At 39.6% G+C, this 22,477-nt stretch overlaps 1 protein-coding gene across 1 annotated transcript in view; it reads left to right on the forward strand.

Annotated features, from left to right (window-relative positions):
• Positions 1-8,296, forward strand: part of PCTP (phosphatidylcholine transfer protein) — a 9,053-nt gene extending 757 nt beyond the window's left edge. Inside the window, exons 2-6 of the mRNA XM_057368815.1 lie at positions 1,780-1,897; positions 5,238-5,317; positions 5,653-5,824; positions 6,470-6,537; positions 7,055-8,296. Of these exons, the coding sequence (XP_057224798.1) occupies positions 1,780-1,897; positions 5,238-5,317; positions 5,653-5,824; positions 6,470-6,537; positions 7,055-7,120 (504 nt within the window). The 3' untranslated portion in view covers positions 7,121-8,296. The remainder of the gene's footprint in view (positions 1-1,779; positions 1,898-5,237; positions 5,318-5,652; positions 5,825-6,469; positions 6,538-7,054) is intronic.
• Positions 8,297-22,477: the final 14,181 nt, after the last annotated feature.

Consider the following 22,477-nt stretch of genomic DNA (forward strand, 5'->3'; position numbering starts at 1 on the left):
GGGGCTGGGGGTGACGGGGATGGGGTCCGCACCATCCCGCCGGCTCCCCGCACAGGCCCGCGCTCGGTTTCTCCAGGCTCCCAGAAAGCGGCTTTCCGGGTAATGCCATTAACTGCTGATGCGAAAGCTGCAGGGCCGCAGTGACCCCCGCCCGCGCACCGTGCCRGGGATCCGAGCTTGGCAACAGCGGGATGGGGGATTCCCGGGCAGGGGGCTCTCGGCCTAACGGGGTGTTTGGTGTGCGTGTCCTGCCGGGATCCCGAGCCCCTCGGATGGGGGATTGTGGAGAGGGGAGCGCACCTGCTCCCGAGCATCTCCCGAGCATCTCCCGAGCATCTCCCGCCTCACAGCATCCTGCTGCCCAGGGTCCTCCCCCTTTCCTGCCTCTCCAAAACTCTGTGCACACTCATTGTCCACCGTTCTCCCTCTAAAATCGGGAGTAGTTCAGAAAGGGTTGTAATTAAATTTTCTCTACTTTTGGGGGAAACTAACTTCTTGAAAGAACTTCAGTAGTTTAAGTACTGACTTGTGATTGACAGTATTTCCATTCAGACACATGTTTATGATTCAGTACTGACTTCTAAATCCATATATAAACATATTTATAAATACTCTATTTCTTTGCCTCACGGATCACTGATCAATTATTTTTCCCGTTGCCTTCTCTTTCTGCCTTGTCTTTCCACCTTCTCTGCAGGCTGCAGAAATAGATCTGGGCCTTCCTGCTCAGTGCTGTATTCTAGCCAAGCTGACTGACTCTCCTGATAACAGGCCTCAGAAAACCTGAACATTTCACTCTTGTTGTAACTTTCTTATTGTAAATTGCTCTTTTTCTTGTGAGAATAAAAATGTTGATGCTTCTTGCAAAGATGATGAGTGCATAGGGTTACACAGGGGCTGAATAGTTCAGGTTTGAAGCTGGTGATTGGTGCTTCCATAAAGCCACACTGAAGATGAGTAGCTTAGGCTTCTTGGTCGCARTATTGTCTTCTGGTACTTCAAATTTTTGTCTTCTGGAGCTGATTTGTGAAGGGGAGGGAAAGAAGAAAATTCGCTATTCATTAACAGAGTGTTGTATAATCCTTCCCTCACTTTCCTTGGAAATCTTGAATATGATTTTATTACTGTATATTCAGAATGCTCTCGTTGTTATAATTTAGTCCAGAACTGGTGCTAACAATAGCAAGCATTGCTCTATAGGCACAGATGGAGTTTCCATATGTTGAGAGTAATATTAAAACATTAATATAGGAGATATCCTGCACCCCACCCCTTCAGCTTTCTGAAAGAAAATAGCTGATAAATATTGAAGGATGATAAAACAGTGCAAGGTATATAAGCATAGACATTGTAAAGCATTCTTGTATCCCAGCCTGATGTATAAGCATAAGTAATTCACAAGAATTTAATGCTTCTGGTAAACCTCAGTGTGAGCAGGATTTAGTCCATGCTGACCACTGGAGATGAAAAAGGAACTGTGTTTGTGAAAAAACATGCTCCCTCTGGAACTCCTGATGAAGTAAAAGGGTACTGGTGTAAGGGAAGGAACAGCCATTGTGCAGAGCAGGCCAGCCTGGCTGGATTTAAACTTTTATGTATAGATCAAAAAGTCGAGAGGTTAAAGACTGAATCTTGCATTGTTTTTTGAACACTTGCTTTCACAGTTCTTTGAGCATATTTGTAGTTTGTGCCCCACCTAACTTCCTTCAGCTGTTCTCCCTGATGCAGAGTACTTCCCTTTCCTGTGTGACTTTTCCTCTCCTCATTCTGTTTCCACAGCAATCAGGACTTTTTGAGTATAAAATCTTCGGTGGTCTTGATGACTGCCCCCCAAAGTTGTGTGTGGATGTCTACATGGATTTGAAATTCAGAAAAGAGTGGGATCAGTATGTTAAAGGTAAGCTCATCTAGGCAATGTAAGAGCAAGCTTGAGTTCATATTGATTGTTCCCACTAAAACTCTCTTCAAAGGTATTTTGAAGTTGCTGCATCCAGAGAGTTTGGATCAGACTTAAATATCTTTTGGGATGAGGTTGCACTCTGTGATTATACAAGTAAACACTGCTATGGAACAGATAATCTCTCAACAGCGTGTRTCTTTCCTCTGGAATGAATTCTTTCTGTGTTGGTGAAAGCATTTGATTGGCATCACTGYTTATGCTGGAGCACCTTGTAGCTTCTAGTTCTTGTAATGCTTAGGTTAAATTTTAGTGGRTGTTCTGGGAAGACATGGARAGATTTTGTGTCYGTTTGCWTATGGSAGTGGAGCAGTGCATCATACARTATCAGATTGRAAAGGACCTTTAGGATCATCTGGTCCARCCTTCCTTGGCAAAAGGAGTCAAGACAAAATGGCCCAGCACCCTGTTCAGCTGAGTCTTAAAMGTGTTCAGTTTTTGTCCCTGGGGAGTTTATTTCAATGGTTGTTTGTTCTCATTGTGARAAATTTTCCTCAGACTTCCACCAGTTTGATGCATGATAGAATATCTTTTCCTGAAAGCATGGGTTGTTCTTGGCACCGTTTACCATCAGGAATGGGTGTATTGAGAGAACACTTGGTAACTTTGGGTTTTTACAGAGAAAGGAATGACTAATTTAGTTACATTAATTTAATGTTGTGTTTGAAAAAGGGCATTGAACTGGATATCGATATGATGTTAAAASATCTTAAGTCAGCAAAACAAGGTAAGCATTCAGCTCATGTAGACATCCAATAATCCATTTATCCCTTTCCATTTTAAGCCTTTGCTTGAAGTCAGTTCAGGCCAATAAAACTGAAAAGTGGTCAGAATGTTTTGCTGAACAAGGAGCAGTGTTAAAAACCAAAGACTTGTTAAATGTTGTGCTTGTGAGGTTTAGGACAGCTCCGTGGTGAGTGATTGCTGATAATTGCTGTGTTGATACAGGGAACCATAGATTTAACTCATGTCAGTATTTGGAGTAGTGTCTTCATTAGTAAGTGTTAATTGTCAAAATGGTCAGTAGCTTTCTTGTAGCAAAGGCCACTTTGCCATTAATGAAACAAAGAGCCAGAATGGGACTCAACATTGTCGTATGGGATGTAAAAATACTACATTGAGTTACTTCAGTAGCCTTTAAGTGCATTTAGGAAAAATGAATCCTTCTTAAATAAACACTATTTTTTTTAATTCCTTCGTAGAGAAAAGAAAGGAAGCCGTTGGGGGAAGCTACACCCTTAAACTAAAAACTAGACAATGTTGCAGAGCTGACATTTATATCCTTGCTGACCATAGTTTGTTCATCTGTTAATTTATACTTGTGCTGGTGCTTTAAGCCCAGCATTTCACAGAAATTAACTCTTGAAGGGCGTAAATGTAACATAATCCTTCCCTTCCAGCTTAAAAATTGACACAAGCCCACCCATTCTTTAGGACTCTACATATGATGAAATAGTGCCAGACAGCATTTAAAATGTAACCCCATAGAAGCCTCGGCTTTTTCTTTCACGTTTAGGAAGACTTTAATTGAGAGCCTTCTTGCTCTTTGTATTACTGTTTGTATTCCTTGGCCTGGTTTGTGCTGGAGCTGCCAGTTCAGCAGGGAAGTTGTGACTAAACTGTAGAGTAGTGACTGAGGTACCACACGCTTCTGTGACATGATCCAGAATGGTTGGGCCTGAGCAATACTGAAACTTGCTACTCCTGATTGCAAGACCTCCCTGAGATCAGACTTCCCAACAATTTARCTGTAATAAATGTCTGTTGAAGCAGCAAGTGCTGCTGTGCCTATTATGGATAGAATTGACYGGTGATCCCTTGCAGTGATGCTAAATGAAATCAGATAATTGATTAAAATGCACTTTATTGTGCTTTGAAGTGAATACAGGTGGGATGTGGTTCACCTCTTGTGTGTTTTTCCTGTGTTTGCACAGGTAGATGAGGTAGCTAATAACAGTTGTGTCAGACTCTTTGAAACAGTGTCATGGTGCCTTTGGAAAAGGAAAGTTCTGTGGTTAGAAGTGAAAGTAAAGTGAMTAATCCAATGCTCCAGTGACCTCTGGTGGAAAGCATAAATGTTGTGGGTTATTACAACACCAGGTGCATCCAGTACTGCTCCAGCTGGAGGAGAGGAGAAGCTGTTTCCATGGGTGACAGCTGGTTTGCAKGGCATGTCACAGAAGCCTGGTTTGGAACATGTCATCCAGGGAAAGAATCTCCCATCTGGGGCACTGCTCTTGCCTTGTCAATGAGATTATCAGTCTGTTCTGGCCTCACTTTCAAMACCATGGAAAGAGATGTGGTTGAGTCTGGAGGATATCGACCACCTCAGGCACAAGTCACTCTAAAGGAAGGAAAGACCACTCTGAGTGTTGAAGGTGAACCACCTTTTGGGATCACACTCTTCTTTACTCCAGGCCCTGAGCCAACAGGAGCTCACCCTGGCTCAGCCCCATGGCTTGTCAGGTCCATTGCCCTCATAGTGGCAGTTGCAGCCTCAGGGAAAGCAGCTGTACCGTAGACAGGTTTCAAACTCAATTATGTGGTTGGATTTAAACTATTTTTTCTCCTTTACCTACTATCTCACTGAGTCACTGCCGTGTTTTAGGTACTATTCTTAGGTTACTTTTTTTCCCTGTTCTTCTGCCTTCTGATTTGAGTTTCGAGGCAGACAGAAGGTGGTGTAATGAAGGCTCATAAACTGCTCAAGATTCTAGTTTGCTGTTGCCTGTGTRTGCTGCTGTGAAATTCCTGACAATTTTTCCAAAATTCATTAATCACTCATGTAAGATGTCTTCAGGTACACTCATCCATGTTAAATCAGTATAATTTACAAGGGTAATGACATGCCTGTGGAAAACCATCTTGCACTTGTGACTTAGAATTGTGTAGAATATGCATAGATGAGGTAAGAGCTTTGGGATGGAACAGCTTTGAATGAGCAAAGTGTTGGGAAAAGGAATTTGATTCTGCCTCCCCCAGAATTGTTCTGCTTTAATGTTTKGGGGGTTTTTGTTTGTTTYGGTCTTTCCCCYACCAATTAAGCCAATAGCCACAGAAAAACAGGCCACCTATTTTTGTGTATTTGATTCCTGAACAATTCTGGTGCAGATCTTCTTAATGTCTTTTCCTGCTTAAACTTTATATAYGTATCAATTTTGACTTTAGAGTTGCATGTAAAATGTATTCATGTCAGAATTCTGCTCAGAGTTCTGGATGCTGTCTGTAGTTCTGTTGCAGTAGAAATTAAAAATATCTAACAGTCTTCTTTCAACCATAGAACTGTATGAGGAAACATACGATGGTGAAAAAGTAATCTACTGGGAAGTGAAGTACCCTTTTCCTCTCTCCAACAGAGATGTATCCTTTYAAGCTTTTGTTCCTCTTGCAGTTTCTACCTCTTGGTCATCCAAGAATCCCAACAATGAACTGATACCACTGCTCTGCTGCACTTGATCTAAGATCTTGCAATCCTCACATTACATGAATATTTATGGCATGATGAGGAGTGTAGGGGCCTCTTCCCACACACAGCTAGAGCTTCCATATCTGAATTATTGCACTGCAGGATTGAATCCTGTAGGGGCATGAGAAATAACTTGAAGGASCTGCTGTTTGTGATGGAATTCACTTGTCAACTCCTCGTCCCTCAAAGTGACATTTGTTTTGACATGCCTCCTCAACTTGCAGTGCAGTATGTCTATATTCGGGAACGTCGGGAGATGGATATGGATGGGAGGAAGATCTGGGTTGTGCTAGCAAAAAGTGTGACTGTTCCTCAGTGCCCTGAAAAGCCTGGTATTACCAGAGTTAAAAGCTATAAACAAAGCCTGGTAATTGAAAGTGATGGCAAGGCTGGATCTAAAGGTAAGAGGTCAAAAAAATGTGTAACTGGTCATGTAGCCAGGGAATGTATGTATTAGCAAAACATACTGAGAGGGGGACTGCAAATTTTGAGCCAAGAGGTACCTTAAAATGAATGAAACTTTTGGAAAAGCCAGTGCAGTGCACTGCTATGAAAAATCTTTTATTTASTAGTTGGCGTGGGTAGTTAAGAATAGTTTACTGACCACTTCCTTCTGCCCTGCCATCCCACCCCCAGTCTGTATTTCTTTTCCTGCCAGACAGTTCAGCTGGGGAGACTGCTGCAATTTTCTTAACTCAGCAATGATTCAAGTATTGTGTTTGACAGGCTTATAGATTAAAGGGTTTGCTTAGAGGTTGACTTCTGTCTGAGGTTAGTCTTTAAAATACATTGTTACTTTGTAAGACAAGGTGTCAGAAATGGTTTGCAATAATCTAAATTAATATTGTGGCTCTGTCAGCTTCCCAGAGGTTAATCAGGAATGCCTGTATTTACTTCACATTTCACTTCAGGACAAGATGACTTTTTTGTGCAGAATTTAGAGCAGAACTGTTGCARTTGGTGCTTCAGTCATGCACACCAACAGCTTCTGTCACAGTGTGTTAGAGCTAATCCTCAGACAACTTTCTGGTAACTTTTCTCTCTAGTCTATATGTACTATTTTGATGATCCTGGTGGCATGGTTCCATCCTGGCTGGTCAACTGGGCTGCCAAGGTAAGTAAAGGTTAAAACACAATGGTCTTTGGCTAATCTGTTTCAAACAATGAATTCACTGCATTCATACCTATCTTCTACATGTTGGGCACAATTAATTTTTTCTGAAATAGATATATCGGCCTCTCTAGCTTTTACACAGTCCTATATTTACAGTCTCACTATAGTATGTTCTAATGACAATAGTCTTAATTAATTAATTTATTTTTAATTCCTGTCCAATTCCTTTGGTTTGTCAACCAAGCASCTACATTTCTGCAGCAAACCCCAAATAAACCATGTTTCAGAGYATTTATAAATAGTCTCCAGCTAACTTCAATAATGCAGTTTGTTCCCAAAATATTCAAGGAATGGTTTGATGCTCTGTGCCAGATCTTAGAATTGTATCTCAGACCATTGTGTATTAGAACTGTATCTGTTTGTAGACCTTAATCTATATAATGGGAATTCTCATCTTACTTATGGTTTWTATTGATTACATTATGCAAGAATGACTTTTCCACTTTTCTCTTTACAGAGTGGTGTGCCTGCTTTCTTGAAGGATATGCAAAAAGCTTGCCTTAAATATTCTAAGAGCAGATAGGTATTGAAATTGATCTTAATCATTTAATTCTTAGATCTCTGTTCTTACAGGAGTGATTGTTATGTATTACACTGGATAAAATCTACCTCTAATATCAGAAAGAATTTTATTTTAATATCATTATGCCTTGAGTTTTATTAGATCTTCTTTTTCCATCTCCAACTAAAGAGCTGGCCACTGACAAGGTAACACCAACATCAGCTACTTTTGAAAGTATTCAAGTTTTGGCTTGTTTCCCATGCATTGCTTGTGCTGATTGTTAGGAGTCAGCCAGAGGAGTTTGTGATGGATATGCTACATCCTTGCACAAGAGACGGCAATCTTACTAGAAAATATGTCTGAACTTGGACTGCACATTATCTGCATGTGTTATGCCCAGATCTGCCTTTGCTGCCTTGCAGGTGGCTTCCTACCCAACCTCAGTAATGGGACTTGCATTGCATAGGAGGAAAYGTTTTTGCTACCCAGGTTTGTCATTCTTAAACTCTCTGCCTGTTCTAAACCTAAAAAATGTTGAGGGCTGAGGTAAATTACTAGAAATGTGCAGCAGGAACTGGAAGTTTGTGTTATGAAGCTTCCTTGTGATGGCTTTAAGTCCAGTTGTAAAAATGTAAAAAAACTCAACCCTAAAGCCTTGGTATCACAACTCTTATGTAAAAAAGTAAAAACACTGTGTCCAGCTAGAAGAAAAAGAAGGAGGTGACTTCTTCCATATCTGATTTAAGTGGAACAAGTTTTATCTTCAGTGTCAGTCGCTTTTTCTCTAAGGAAGCTTGGATAACAACTTGAAACTGGAAGTAATTTTAAACTGKGTGCCTGCCACTGAATGTGGATGARCTTGATGYGGAACTTGGGCTTGCTTGCATTTTTAARTTTCATGCTGATAYAAAGAATGGRTGTTAACCCACTGAAAGCTTAACTGAGCAGCAAATTAAATTTCCAGCACMTTTTCAGGGGGTGGGGCAGGGAGTACTTAAAAGATGAGAGAACCCCAATCTCAGGGATTTAAAATATTCTACACTGTTTCTAAATCTAGTCCTGTTTCTGAATAAATCTGGTAATGGAGTAGCTTTGTCTTGTTGAAAACAAAACTATTGAAGTGATTGACTTTATACCTTGTGTGAATATTTGCTTCCAATAAATTATTATTTTATCCATGTAGTGTTCTTTTTGTGTCTCTCATGTTTCAGAGTGGCTGTGCTGGGCAGGTCACAGATGACAGACTGATACCGTGAGCTGCCTTATTTTTAAAGGATTTTGAAAGAATAAATTGGATTAGAGCTAAGCAGAATTCCATGTGTTCTGCCAGCAGTTTAGGGTTTTTTCGAGTGTCTCTGACTTGGAGACCATCTCTGGATTGAATATTACAGTGTTACATAACATGATATAACAACATTTTAAAAGGGGACTAGCTGRGGATGAATATTCCTGGAACAGTGATGCAAAGTAATTAATATCCAGTTCTTTCTGAACAAAACTGACCTCTGTGCCACAGTAGTCCAAAATCTATTGTAATTGTAAACCTTCCTTAGAATTTGAGTTKAAATGTTTACAAGAAATGTTTACCTAGTGAGCTTAGTACGTGCACAGAGATGAATCATGTACAGAAGTGGTAATTTTTTCATTCTTTTTCTCCAGASAGTTTGTAATTTTGTTTAGTCTTTAAGGAAATGAAAGCAGGAGAAAGAGTGAAAGCATTTTATAACTAAATCCAGTGTACATGTGTGTGAAGTGTGCTGAGACACTGAGGCTGAGAGTTCAGGAGGCTCAATGGCTCCATTGTCAATCCAGGTGAACATTTGATCTCCTACAGACCCCACTCTGAGTCTTTGCTCACATATTCACACTGAAAGCATTGCACAGGCAGTTTCTTGTGCTGTACACAACTTTCTAAACTAAAATACATTTGATAAAACAGCAGCTACTAAAACCAGCTTTTCCGCTGTTTACAAGCAGCTAAGCAATGATGTGAGGTGAATGCAACATCAGATCTTGTCTTCGGTTTCCCATGGGCTTTTAAAGTAACATAAATATGCAGTGACACTTCAGTTTAAGTCTGGGTKAGTACACCCATCTTGTTTTGTTAGGGAAGAAAAGTTCCAGCTTTGTGTGATGTGGTTTCATGTCTAAATGGAAGATTGTGGCTAGAAAGAGTTGGTGTTTTCAGTTTTTGGACGTAAAGATGTTCTTAAACCATTTTAGAGCATAATTAATGACTCACTAAATATTGATGTGCCATAAATTATGCATGCATCATGTGAGCCTTTCTGGAGAGCTTGAGCAGGAATTTACCTGCAGTGAAAGTTGTTAAGTCATTGTGCATGATGAGTTCTGCTATTACAGGGTTATGAAAAATGAAACCCCCTTTCCCTGCTGTTTGTTAATGTAGCACCAACAAAGCAAATCGGCTTTGTTTCACCAGCTTGCTTGAAACTGGAGTGCAAAGTTTGTTCTTTTAGAGTGATCTGTTGTAAACAAAGGGTTGTTAGTAAAAAAAATGAACGTTTCTGTTAGGTGATGACTGAGCATCTCATCTTCTGAATCCCACCCCAATTAACAGGTTGGTAGGTGTCACACTGCAGATTTACAGGGACTAAGGAAGTTTTCCCCAGCAGCCAAAGAGAACTAGAAAAATGCTGTAGTTTCTGTCAACAAACAGGCATCTGCTCCAAAGTGCAGCATTAGTTTCCATAAATCATAAAAAGCTTTGGATCTCTTCTCATATAGAACTTCTGTTTCAGATTTACCAGCTCTTACTGAAACATGTTTWGGCATGTTATTCACAAAAAGAAGTGGTTTTTTTGGATGACTGGTCCCACATCCCCTGTTTCCATAAGGAATGATGCTGTAACAAAATGAATATAAACCATTCTCCCACAATGTGTTCCAGTCATTCAAACCCCTTCTTTCCATGTGATCTCCCTGTAAAACCATTCTATTTGAGTTGGAAGGTAAAGTAAAGATTCTCAGTAACCCAAAGTCAACACAGAGAATGATGTCAAATTTGCAGTCACTGGTGCTGCCTCTCAGAAGATGATGTGCAGAGGGAAACACAAGTTGTCCTTGCTCAGGAAACATCTGGCTGATGCTTCATTTCTCAAGCAGGTTTTTATAATTTAGTGGAAGAAAAACTGCGGGAAGACAGGCCTTGAACATGCATATTAATTTCAGCCTTGTGAAAAATTTCCTGCACCCAATTGTGCAACAGGTTAAACTGAAAGCTGTTCCTGCAGTGTAAACASAAGTACCTGTAATATTAAGGTTTAAGTGAGGTTGCCTTTATCTATACTCATCAGATTTCATGCACATTTTAGGATTTTTCTTAGGCCTATTTCATCACTGGAGGCAAAAGAGATTCTGTGATGGACTGAAAGAATCAGGTTTTGCTCCAAGCTTAATTGTCTTCTTCATCAGTGGAAGAACCCCATGAGAATTAATCATGTTGTTCCCAGAATGACACRTTTGGGATTGAAGCAGTTCTTTTACAACACATAAGGCCAAGGGTTCCTTCTGTGCTGTATAAACTGAGCAGGGGCCTGCTGTGAAGCCACAAGGTTCACTGCATTTCTGCCTGAGCGTATCTTGGAAAGTTTTAAGTCTTTCCCTGTTTCAGTCACTTAGAGCCATGGATTTTGCTATTCCTGGTGCATATACATGTTTTTCAAAGCATGATAGAAATTGTGTGTAATTGCCTGGAAATGGATATTTCATATTCAGCTGCAACTTTGAGTTACAGTTTAGGAGTGGATTTTAAATATTTTTATTGAGACCACGCTGCTGCTGTGCATTTTAAAGCTAATGTGTTTTCTCAGCATGGAAGCCATATAATCAATTCGAACATTCGAGTGGAACCCACAAGAAGCCAAAATTGCCCGGCCAGCCCATTTACCCTGTGAAAGGCTGATGATGCTGTTCAACTATTCAAATTTAAAAAAAAAACAGTAGGAACATGCCTTCAGCAGGAAATGACTGTGACACTACAAGGACCTATTGTCTCGGAGTGTGAGGTGGTTATGTGAAAGAATACATTGCCTTCCACTCATTTATTTTCTTCTAACATGGGAATGAACTGACCCATGATAACATTTAAGGTGTGGTTCTAGGAACCATGAAATTGAGAGCATTATTAACTGAATAATGAGTTTGATTAATTCACTACAATGACAGGCGGCATTGGAGGAACAATCCATTTTAAATCCATTTGAAACAAGTTAGAGAATAAGAATAAAGAAGCAATGTAAGGACCTTTTAAGGTTTTTCAGCAAAGACAGGCCTAGAAATATCTGCCAGGCCACCAAATGCATTTATAGGCATAATATAAGTCCTTCCCTTGCATAAAGTGTGTTTCACAATTTTGTGCTTAACCCATCCTGTCTTTCAGACTAGCAATTTTGTATTTTCAGTATCTTTGCCAGTAAGCTCRTTGTGGAAATATTAATTTAGTAGACAACTAGTATTTTGCTCTATTTTTTTAATGGTCAATACRTATCAGAATGTTTTGAGCCAAAATAAATGAAGCTTTTTTTCTTGGTGATGATAATCAGCAATGAAACAAGTTATTTTGAGAGACTCTGAAATCTCCATTCTTGTAGATACTCAAAGCTGAGGTGGACAAGGCTCTGGGCAATTTTTCTGACCTTGAAATTAGAGCCAGCTTCAAATTTGATGCTGCATTAGGCTGTGGGTTGGACTGGATGATGAGATAATCCCATATGTCCCTTCCAAGCTGAATTAATACAAKAATTTTAATATTCATAAATCCATGAGATTACAGTGAATCCTTCTGGGAAAGCAGCATTATTTTCTTTCCAAATGCTGTTATTTAACAGACCAACTTCAACTGACACACAATGAGATGCCCAAGTGTATGAAAAACCTGTAATCAAGATCTGTATTAGAAACAGGTACATAGACATTTCTGGCAAGATGCTGATTGTAAACTACCTTTTTGCTTTAGTTTATTATTTTAACTAAAATTATTTGTATGAGATTGGTGAGAAATCTGAGAAATTTAAAATAAAAGCAGACTTTCTGAATCTTTTTTAGGGAAACTTAATATCACAATAAGCACATTATTGAGTGAAATCATGGTGACCAAGTTTGGAAAAGGACAGCAATAGCAGACAAGCTGAGGCTGWGCTGCACACTCCCAGAAAAGTTACTGGTGCCAGTTGTTATTGTTCATTTCCTGTTGCATCCAGCAGCTGCAGATCGTATCTGAAAGGTTAAAAGCTGGGAGAGGGCCARCTGGGCAAGGCTGAGATGTAATCAAAAGAGAAGATGAAATGCAGATTTAGAATATCTAAGCATTCCATGAGGATCCTCTAGTTCTACCTTACTCATCATGGAAGTATTTTTAAAGACAGCACTCTCAAATTTTAGCCTTACACATGGTGAGACTCTCTTTTTGTCAGATGGGAATATATATTCAATCACATTTAATTAAAATTCGATTCATATTAAAGGATATTTACTGTTAGTAAATAGAGTGTTCTTCACCAGATCTGGTGCTTATCACCAGCCTAATTCAATATTTAGCAACAGAAGGAGAAGAAATCTTTGTGTTGATTCCATAGTGGACTTTCCTCTCCCCAGCCCAATGATGGATATTTCCAATTGMCATTTACTGCTGAATACAATGTCCTTTATTGTCACATGCCTTCCCCTTTCCCTTCCCCCTTCAATACTGTGTCAACATTTGGGATGAGCCCAAATCCTAATGTGTGATCTGACCTTCTGACATCGTAGCCCAGTGAGCTACCAACCTGGCCACGCTTCCTGCTCCATAGAGCAAGCACAAACACCACTCTCAAGGATCAKCTTCTGCCCATCTATTATTTTTATGCCTGTTGCTGCTTGTGCATTTTAATGTTTTATAAAAATCTTGCAGTGTTCTTGGTTGTCTTCCCAAAATACATATGTGGATCTGTGGATCTTTTTATGTGGGAATAGGGATTATGTCTTTYGAAATTTGTTACTGTTGGAATTAGGGAAAATGAGGGGGAACAACAAAAACTGGACTGAAAAGAGAGAAGTAAAGATGAAATTATGCTAGTCAGTGTTAAGCAGGGCAAGCAGCATTCTGAAAACAGAATGTTTTTTGTTTAAAATWATGTGATAAAGTATATTCACTATATTTTATGATAAAATAATTTAAACAACAGGGTAGTTTTTCAGGTGCATTAATCCCTATTTTCATTAAGCAGAGACATTTTGAWATATGCAAATTGCATGTTTTGGTTTGTTGGGCCAGCTAATGAAGGGACAGAAATGTTTGCCCGAGTCCCAGGAAATGGGACTGTCATCTGATAGGWAAAGCTGCAAAACTGTATTAGTTTAGGACAGTTGAACTAATGGAAACATCAAGTTCTTAGGGCCTTCTTTTGCTGTTTCCTGTTTTCTCCTGATGTTTTGAAAGGTAAAAAAATTATAATAACCTCCATTGCTCCACCCTTGCCTTGCACAGAGGCTCCAACTCAAACATTATTTTGTTTGGGAGTAAGTTCATTGCTTACAGCTGCAAACAAAGAGGAAAATAAGAATTGTTCCTTTTTAAGTCCTCAGAATGGCAATTTCAGTAAAACACCTTCAGTGGTTTCCCAGCAGAGATCAAAGGAATGAAATCCCAGCGGACTGGGACAGTGAGGTCTATTTTTGGTAGTGAAATATCCACAGAGCTCCTCTGCTTCACTGGGGAGAGCAGAGGAAATGCTGYAGAAGCTTTTGTGATGTCACAGGCTTTTAGGTGGGTTAAAGGGACAAACACTGARCCTTTCATTTTGGATTCCTCTCAGTCAGTTGCTGTTTATCAAGCAAAATTGTGGTTTTGTCTGCATCACCTACATTGTCCCACAAACAACARTTACTTTTTTTCAAGTATTAGGGAAATTTGTAGTGTGGTAGAGTACGTGAATGAATAGTGGAAAAAGTTCAAAATCTTCACTTGGTTTTAAAACATACATTAAAAAAATAGTTATTGGATTTGTTTTGAATGCAGATACAAAATATTTAAGTTTTTTGCACCACATTTTCCTCCCACTTTTCAATCATTAAATACTAAAAATAAAGTAGAACTAGAGAAAGGTGCAAAGAATGGTGTAGCAGCAGGGAAAATAAATCTTCAGGTTTGGGGGCAAAATGGGGACAATGCTCCAACTGCCATTGAAAAAGGAAATCACTATTTTTACTTTTGTKAAAGAATTGAACATTTTTCAACTACAATCAGCATTTTCCACTGCTGCAAAGCAGTTGAAACTGTGGATAAAGCAGAGACCAAGTATTAAAGCTGCAGAAGCCAATAATCCCCTTCTCTTCTCACAGCTTATGGAACAGGCAGCACCTGATACTGATCCTTTCTCACACTGCTTAAAAATTTTAGCACTGGCTTTGCTCCATGGTTCTACTTCCCTCTCAGAGAGCTTTATTGAGTTAATTATTCTTTCCTCTTTTGCCCTGGATTGATTCTGCCAGGGCAGCACAGTCCAGGTACAAAAATGCTTCAAAGTGTTGATGATTCTGCTCTAAGGGAGTAAACTCTCAATGAGTTGGAACCCCACAGTTTGGGAATCAAAGGGGCATTGCAGGATACAAACAAATATATTTTGTTATCCTAACTTTGGCTTCAGTAGTTACCTAGAGAGCCAAACACCTCTGCACAGGGAATACGATCTTGCCTTAATGGATTTCAGACAGCACATACTGACAATTTGAGGATGCTGACAAACAAAACTGCTGAGTTCTGATCCAGTGGGTGATGTTCTCAATTGGCAGCCTCGCTGTCTTCCAGCGTGACCTTGCATCYGCAGCCTGGTGAGTCAGCTGGCATCAGGATCACTGACTCTGGAGTGTGGCAGAGGGGAAGGAAAGCAAAAATACCTCGGCACAGAAAGGAATGCGTGGGAAGTAACTGAGGGCAGGGCAGCACCTGGAAAAGGGCAGTAAATAGAGCTCAGTGGTGAGGAAAGACTGCAGGAAACTGGGTACCCAAACACAGGAGAGCCAGGAAGGAATATCAAAGCATTTGCAAAGGGCCACAGGTACCGTGTGACAAACAAGGGCACCAGCGGGCACACAGCGCTCACTGATCTCTGCAGGGACAACAGCAGCAGTGTAGACACGGTACCTTTCATTTTTTTTTTTTTATCTGAGAAGTCACATCAGCATTTGGTTTCCTTTTTCCTGATACTTTCCTGATGTTTCATGTAGCTTTGGAAAAACACCAGAAAAAAAAATTGAAAAAACAAATTTTATTTGGCTATATAAAAAAAAGGACTTTCCTAATTCATGCCATTCAGAGACTAAAGTACATCTCTAGTAGTTTTGCATATGAACAGAAGGTATGATGAGTCCATTAGGGAAGAAAACATTGAGGCAGATTCTGATTTGGGGGATATCAGCTCCTAGGAAGGACCTCACTCAGGTTTATGTGAGAATCACACACAGAGGTTAATTCTGGTGCAAATATTACACAGAATTTTTACTTTCTTATGAAATAAACAGCTCTACAATGCTCCTTTGGGTTAAACTTCACTCAAGATCATCCAAGCTCACTCACACAAACCTTCATGAGTCAAAACTGCCTCAGCAAAGAAGTCTGCTCAGTCCACAATCAAGAGGTGTTTTGGGGAAAGCAAGAGATTAAAGTTTCTCTTTGATAAGATGGCTTGAATATTCCTGAAATCACAGCTCTATCTTCCATCTRTCATCTCAATATCACCACATTACCACCAGAGGCTTCTGCAGGGAAACCAGGCAAGTGTTTAACAATTTGCAGACTGTTCCACGTCTGTTTAGGGCACTGAGAACAAAGCTTCTTGTTCAGTTATGCCAATTCATGATGAAAACACTTCTTGCAAGACCAACTGAAATAATGTTTTTGTAYGCTATACCCGTGACATCACTTACATTTATCTAATACTCAGCGCAATTTCACCATGGCAGATTTGTCTAAATGTGATARGCATAAAGCTGTTTGATTTTGCTGGTGTCTGGACTAACAATATCTACAGTTTTCYTGGCAGACACAAAAAGAGGAATTAGCTGGGCCTCGCAGGGGAGTGTGCTGTATGCAGCCTGAGAAAGGGAGGTTGGACAGCTCGGATCAGCTTCAGACTGTGGACCAAAACAAACTCAGAGAAGAAACGTATCTTGCACTGAATTTACATTTCCCAGCCGGGATGAGTAGCCYGTGAGGGGTTGGTTTTCCTGCAAGTGCAATATGGTACTGCCACCTAGTGCAGCGTCGGCCGTACAATTCAAACACCAAGTTTTAATACGACACATGGAAGCGTTAGATAGAAAAATTMTATTTCCTTAGGATTCTGGGGAGTGACATGATGGCTTTTGGACAGGCCCTGTGATCCGTTTGCTGTTTATATAGAGTAAAAAAAGGCTGCAGCAATGAAAACTCCAAAATCAGACAAGAGGCATGAAAGAAATTATGCTGAAAAAGTGAAGACTCTTATCTTCAGACACAACATCAGAGGAGTGGGGTTGTTCAATGAGCCAATAATTCCAAGGCAGGATAGGATTTTCTTTCCCTCTGTTAAATAAAACCCCCAGAACTCTCAGGTGGCTCACAGATGGTTTCTCATCAAGATTTTCCTGAGATCATATGGGAAATATTTGTCAACATTCGAGACTAAGGCAATTTCTTGCTCAATATTTAGTCCCTCAACTCATAATGAAAAAGGATTATAATTAAAGTTTAGTTTTATGAGGCCAACTTCTGGATGCTGATAAAACACTTGGTGGGAAATGACTCTGAACCACAAAAAAAGGCTGCCAAAGGAAAAACACATTGGACTCTGAGTACAGTTAGGTAGGATGTGACTAAAATAACTTTGGCTGTCAGCACTGAGTATTTCATATTTATTGATGGCTGTAATTGTTACTGTCGCAGTAGGAGGAAAGTTGAAATTAAAAAAAAAAAAAATCATGCTGAAATAGTTGAAAACATGATCCAAAGCTTATCAGAATCCACAAGACTTTTAATTTGAATTTTGGGCCAGTATTTCAAAATGTGTTAGGAGAACTTCAGGCATGGCCCGTAACTGGCATAAACAACGAAGAGTTAAAATCTGCAGGAAAACACTCATGAAAATGTCTTTTTTTCAAGTATATGCAACAGCAACGTGAGAAACTGAATGTAAGCAGTAAGTATGAATTTCATTCAGTATCCACTGAAATCTTTAAAAGTCCTTTTTTTCAGTAGTCATCTGACTAAGCCCTGAAGGTAAAATTATAAGTTTAAATTGAAATTTAAAGTTTATCAAGCATTTAAAGATTTCATTTTTTTTTTTCCAAGCATAGTTTAAAGTAATAATGAAACAAATGACATTTTCTCTCATCTCTTTCTTTTGGATCAAACCCATGAGTTATTTATATTTTCCTTTTTACTGGAGTGACTGAATAATATCATCATGGTTTGTCCCACTGCATGAAGTAGTTTGACAAATTCTGTATGACACCAAAATTTGATATTGTAAAATTCCTTTCTTTTATTGAGCAAGGGTGAAATGTCACATCAGCTGGTGCCAAATGCAGTCACTCATATTTTCTTAAGACATTTATGACAACTTCTTAGTATAATCAGTTTTACATAATTTAGGGAGYTGTCTTCCTTTCTCTGTTTGGTGAAACTGTACCATAAGAAGTAATTTTTTTATTGTCCTTTTCCAGTTAATTGAATTACTTAGCTTGCAAGTAATTCCTAGAGTAGGAATAATATTTCAGTGTAATTTTAGGAGAACACAGAGGAAAGCAACCCATTGTCATAGTTCAAAGCAAATATTTTTCTATTTTTAGACACTTCTACCTTGCAACATGCAAGAACTCCATGATAACATCTCTCCAAGTACACTTCAGGCCAACTTCATTCTATACCAAAAGGAATGCTAAAAGTTGTAAAATCCAAGTCAAATTTGTAACATTTGTTYCTTGAATTTAATAAAAATACCAAACAGGAGTGCTGGTGATATCTGCAACAGCCCGCTGGTGTTATAAGAAGCAGATTACAGATCAAATCTTCATTTCCTTTTGCCCTGCATTGGGCTAACATTTTATGACCTTTATAAAACAACAGAACCAGTGGAATGTTGTCATTTTGCCCTGTTGTGTCTAAGAAGAGCCCAGAATTAATCCTGTCTTGGATTTACCATTCAGCCTGCAAGCCGTCCTCACTGCTGCAGTGATTGCAGGAACTAATCATTTACCACTGTGTTATCATCTTAGGATACAGCAGTGATTTATCCAGAAATTATCTCCCTGAGCCTGCAAACTTTCCCCTTTCTGGTCCCTCTCCCATCTCTGTGTATATTCAAAGCATCATTCCTGCCCTTCTGATACATTTTCTACTGCATCTACTATCATCCCAGCATCTGCCCAGGATGGATGACCAATAATGCAGGCTGGGAATGAGCTTTTTATTACTGGAATTCCTTGTGCAGGGCAGAGCCAGTCAATAACTCAAACCAGGCATACAAATCTCGTGGCTTGGCAAAGAATTCATCTCCCCTCTGGTTACCAAAGAGTGAAAAGAGCACCAGAAACCTGGCCATTAGCTGGTTATTTTCTTTGCAATGTACACAGGSCCAAAGCAATGGCAAATGGAGTTATTTCCCATTGAAGAGAAACTATTTGTTATTTCTAAAGCTGCAATCAAAACAGGCTTGATAGGCATTAGTACAAGAATATTGCTTTTAAGTGAAGCCTTTTCCTATTGTTGCARCCATAGCAATGGAATAAGAAGCTGAGTGACAGAAGTAGCAATCCTGGGAGCTGTTAATGATGGATCTGGAGCTGGTTTTTTTCTGTGACTTTAGTGAGAGGTGTGATTTAAGAAGAGAGGCTGCTGGAGCATGTAGGAAAGAGCCTCCTTCACAAATCAGACTTAGTTAAAATCAGCTTCTAGAAAAAATTGAGACAGACTAATTCACAAAGATAAGGCCATTCAATCAAGGAAATAGAAAACATATATTCAATTCCTGTATAAGCAGCACTACTCTACTAATTCATCAGGCTTTTTCCTGTGTCCTCTTTGGAAAGACCAACATCTTTCCTCTGCAATGATGGATGTCAAATAAACTTGGCAACACAATGGCAGCTGGACAAACTGATCCAGAAGAACATCAGCAGAAACAGATTCAGCTTGAGAAATCAGTTRAGCAAGGGCTTGACTACAAAAATGAAATTGCAGTTCTGAAGYGCAAAAACCAGCCAGGAAGATCAGAACTGAAGCTCAGTATGTCTTACCATCCAAACATGCAAATACTTCCCTATCTGAGCCTGAAAAAAAGGGGCACACTGCAGTGATAGGATGAGCTTCCTTCAGATTATATCAAAATGATAGATGGGAATGATCTGTGGCATGGGAAAGTTTGTTCTTGTCACAAGGGAAAGAGCTACTAAAAAAGCAGCCTTGGATCGCCTTGGGGTAAAGGTTTTCCTGATGGAGATTATTTATAGAGTATTCGTTTTTAAGATGGACATTTTATTATTTTCTTCTTCTCTTGAAAATTCCATCCTTTCCTCGTGATTCATTTCAGATGTTGCACATGAATGAAGCATACCAAGGTGTCCTTTGTAGAAAAATTCCAGCAGCAACTCAGTAAGCTCACCATCACTGTAAATAAACCCAACAATCAGAAAATTACTAACATTTGTTCAAAATATTCTGTCTTTTCCCTCCTAACCAGCTAAATACTGGAATAAATTACGTACTTTCAGGCAAATCCTCCACATTTGAGAGTGTATGTACCTGGTATGTATGGTGTAATGAATTTCTCTCCAAGCAGATGAGAACACTGATGAGCAGTCTGCATATTTAAAATATTTCCTGAGCCAGGAAGGATGCTTTCCATGGGAAGCTGATTGCTGCTTCTGCCTTATTGTGCTTTTGGAACGGGCTCATTGCCATGGCTGTGCTGTGCCAGGGTTAGTGCACCACACTGGCTGCTGTACTTCAGCAGCTCTATTAGTGTGATTATAATCTGGGTTCCCATTCTCTAGAGTATTTTATTTTTCTAAATTTCTCATTAGTGATTCCAAGGAAAATAACACTTTTTGTTTCTTTCATTAAAATAGTCCATGCTCATGCTTTCATTGATGGAAAAGGCTCTTTGAAATCAATGTTTAAGATCATATCAACCTAATAATATCTGTTTATGAAATCCTAAACCACTTTAGGATGATGATTATATGATTTAAAATTCTGATTAAAAAAAAATATACAATCACTTTCCATTAAAATTTCAGAACACATGCTTAAAAGACTGTATTGATAGATTGTGTTCTTTTCTATTTTCCAAACTGTTCTTCAGTTTGGCTCTTTGACTCTCCTGGGACCTCTGATATTCTCCTCCCCAGAGAGACTGTTGGGGTGAACTGGTGCACCATCTGCCACAAAATGCTTTATACCTCCAGCCTCACGTTGTCCCATGTCCAATTTATTAATACAGAGTCTTCGAAGGGTTGTCAGGAGGCATAAAAGCTATGGGTAAAGTGTTTTCTGTGCACAGATCATATGGATGCAGCTTCTGTTACAGTGGGAGTGTGGGAGTATTCGCTTTCAAGTTGTTTCCCAGCCAGATCTACCAAGTGAGGATGAAATGATGACATACTCAGTGGTCACAGAAAGCTGTTCAGTTGTTCTTAGAATCTGTGCTGGGGGTAAAGTAGAAGTTTGTTTGGTTTTTTTACACCTATGAATGTTGTTCCTACACAGTCCCCCACCCCACCTTTTGTGAGTGATTTGTTCCTAACATTATTTCATTTCTCTGTGGCATTCAGCACCAGGCAAAAAGGGAATTCTCCCTCTCTGCCTCTCATCCCTTGCCATTTTTAATAATTGCCATGGGCCCTTGGCCACTATGCAGTAAGAGATACTGTGAGCTGTGAAACTGGACTGTTCAGCACTGAGATTCTATATATATTCTATATAAAATATAATGAGTACTGAAACAGCTAAATCCCCACMAAACAAAACAATAAAACCAAACAGACCAAACTCCCAGCATTGTGGCTTTYGAGACAATCCTAAGGCTGTTGTAAATCATCACTACCTGCTCTCACTGCTATGTAATTCTGACAGTATCAGCCATCTGAGACTGCATGAGGTCCTCCTCATGCAGCCATGTAGGGAGCGTCATGCTTAAACACAGCTCTGAAAAAGCTCAATTCTTATTTTGACTGACCTTCTCCATTTTTAACAGGACAATGAAAAAAGAATGGACTGTTTCTTKTATAGCAAGTATTTTCCTTCAATCGTCTCTTCTTCAAAAGAAGTAGGAATTGTAAAGGCAGTTTTAATTGCCATCCTTCTTTTTCCTTGAAAGATAATTTTCTTTTTCAATGAAAATAGAAATAAGCAATTGAAGATGGATCTTTGTCCAGAGAAAATATAATTAGAAAGCAGTCTCTTCAAGGAGAAGTGATTCAATAAATGACACTCATCCATTTGAAGACACAAGACCTTTTAGCATAATTAGAATGGGCTCATTTTACAGCGGAGTAATTTGTATCTCTGCCCTCCCACCTTTGGGTGTTGTCTTTCACCATGCTGTGCAAGAGCTGCCTAGAAAACATTGAGGCCAAGTTTGAGACTTTGCACGTCTCAGTGTTTCCCTTTTGAACCTTCTGTAGCTCTGGATCATTGGAATGTGAGTGTTTTAGATAAGCAAAATTTATTAACTGGGCTGCAAAAAGATGAGTTTTTCTGTGTCCTAAGTGGCCTGGAAGTTGCTCAGCTCTACTTCATTAATAACAATAATGATTTACTGTGTTAGAATCCAAAATGTTTTCAAATCTGCTCTCTGCCCCATGAAACCTCAAGGTTAGGCCTGGCCCAAACAAAAGGTCGCTGCCACAATGCATGGAGAGATGCAGGAGCCCCAACTGGTGGGCATTTATCAACATTCACCAGTGAAAAACCGTTTTTGTCTGCTGCACATTAGACCAAGTAGGAAAAACGAATAACTTTGACTTGAGGAGGCCAGACAGTCTGCAGACAAGCCCTGTGCAGATCTCCAGGCCGCCCCACGAAGGCTCCTCAGTTCTTTTCCTCAACACTCCTATTATTCCCTGGCAATTGCTGCCAGCTGGCTTGGTAACCATGGACATGTTTGAACAGCTGAATTCTTCCCTCAGTTACACTTGGCACCGCCACGGACTTCAGGGGAGCCACAGGGTGGAACTCAGGGCAGAATTTGGCTCCTGGCGTCCGCTACTAACCAGGTCAAGGCCATCAGTCGCATTTTTACATTAACGTTTTTATCCACACCGTTAGAAAAAGGAGCCTAAAGCATTCACTGCATCACCTTACCTAAGAAAGCTCTCGGTGTGGGCATAGGATCATGTTGT

The sequence above is a fragment of the Malurus melanocephalus genome, unplaced genomic scaffold (genome assembly GCF_030028575.1).
Source record: "Malurus melanocephalus ecotype Western Australia unplaced genomic scaffold, MMel_1.1 scaffold_98, whole genome shotgun sequence".
In the NCBI taxonomy this organism is placed as follows: Eukaryota; Metazoa; Chordata; class Aves; order Passeriformes; family Maluridae; genus Malurus; species Malurus melanocephalus.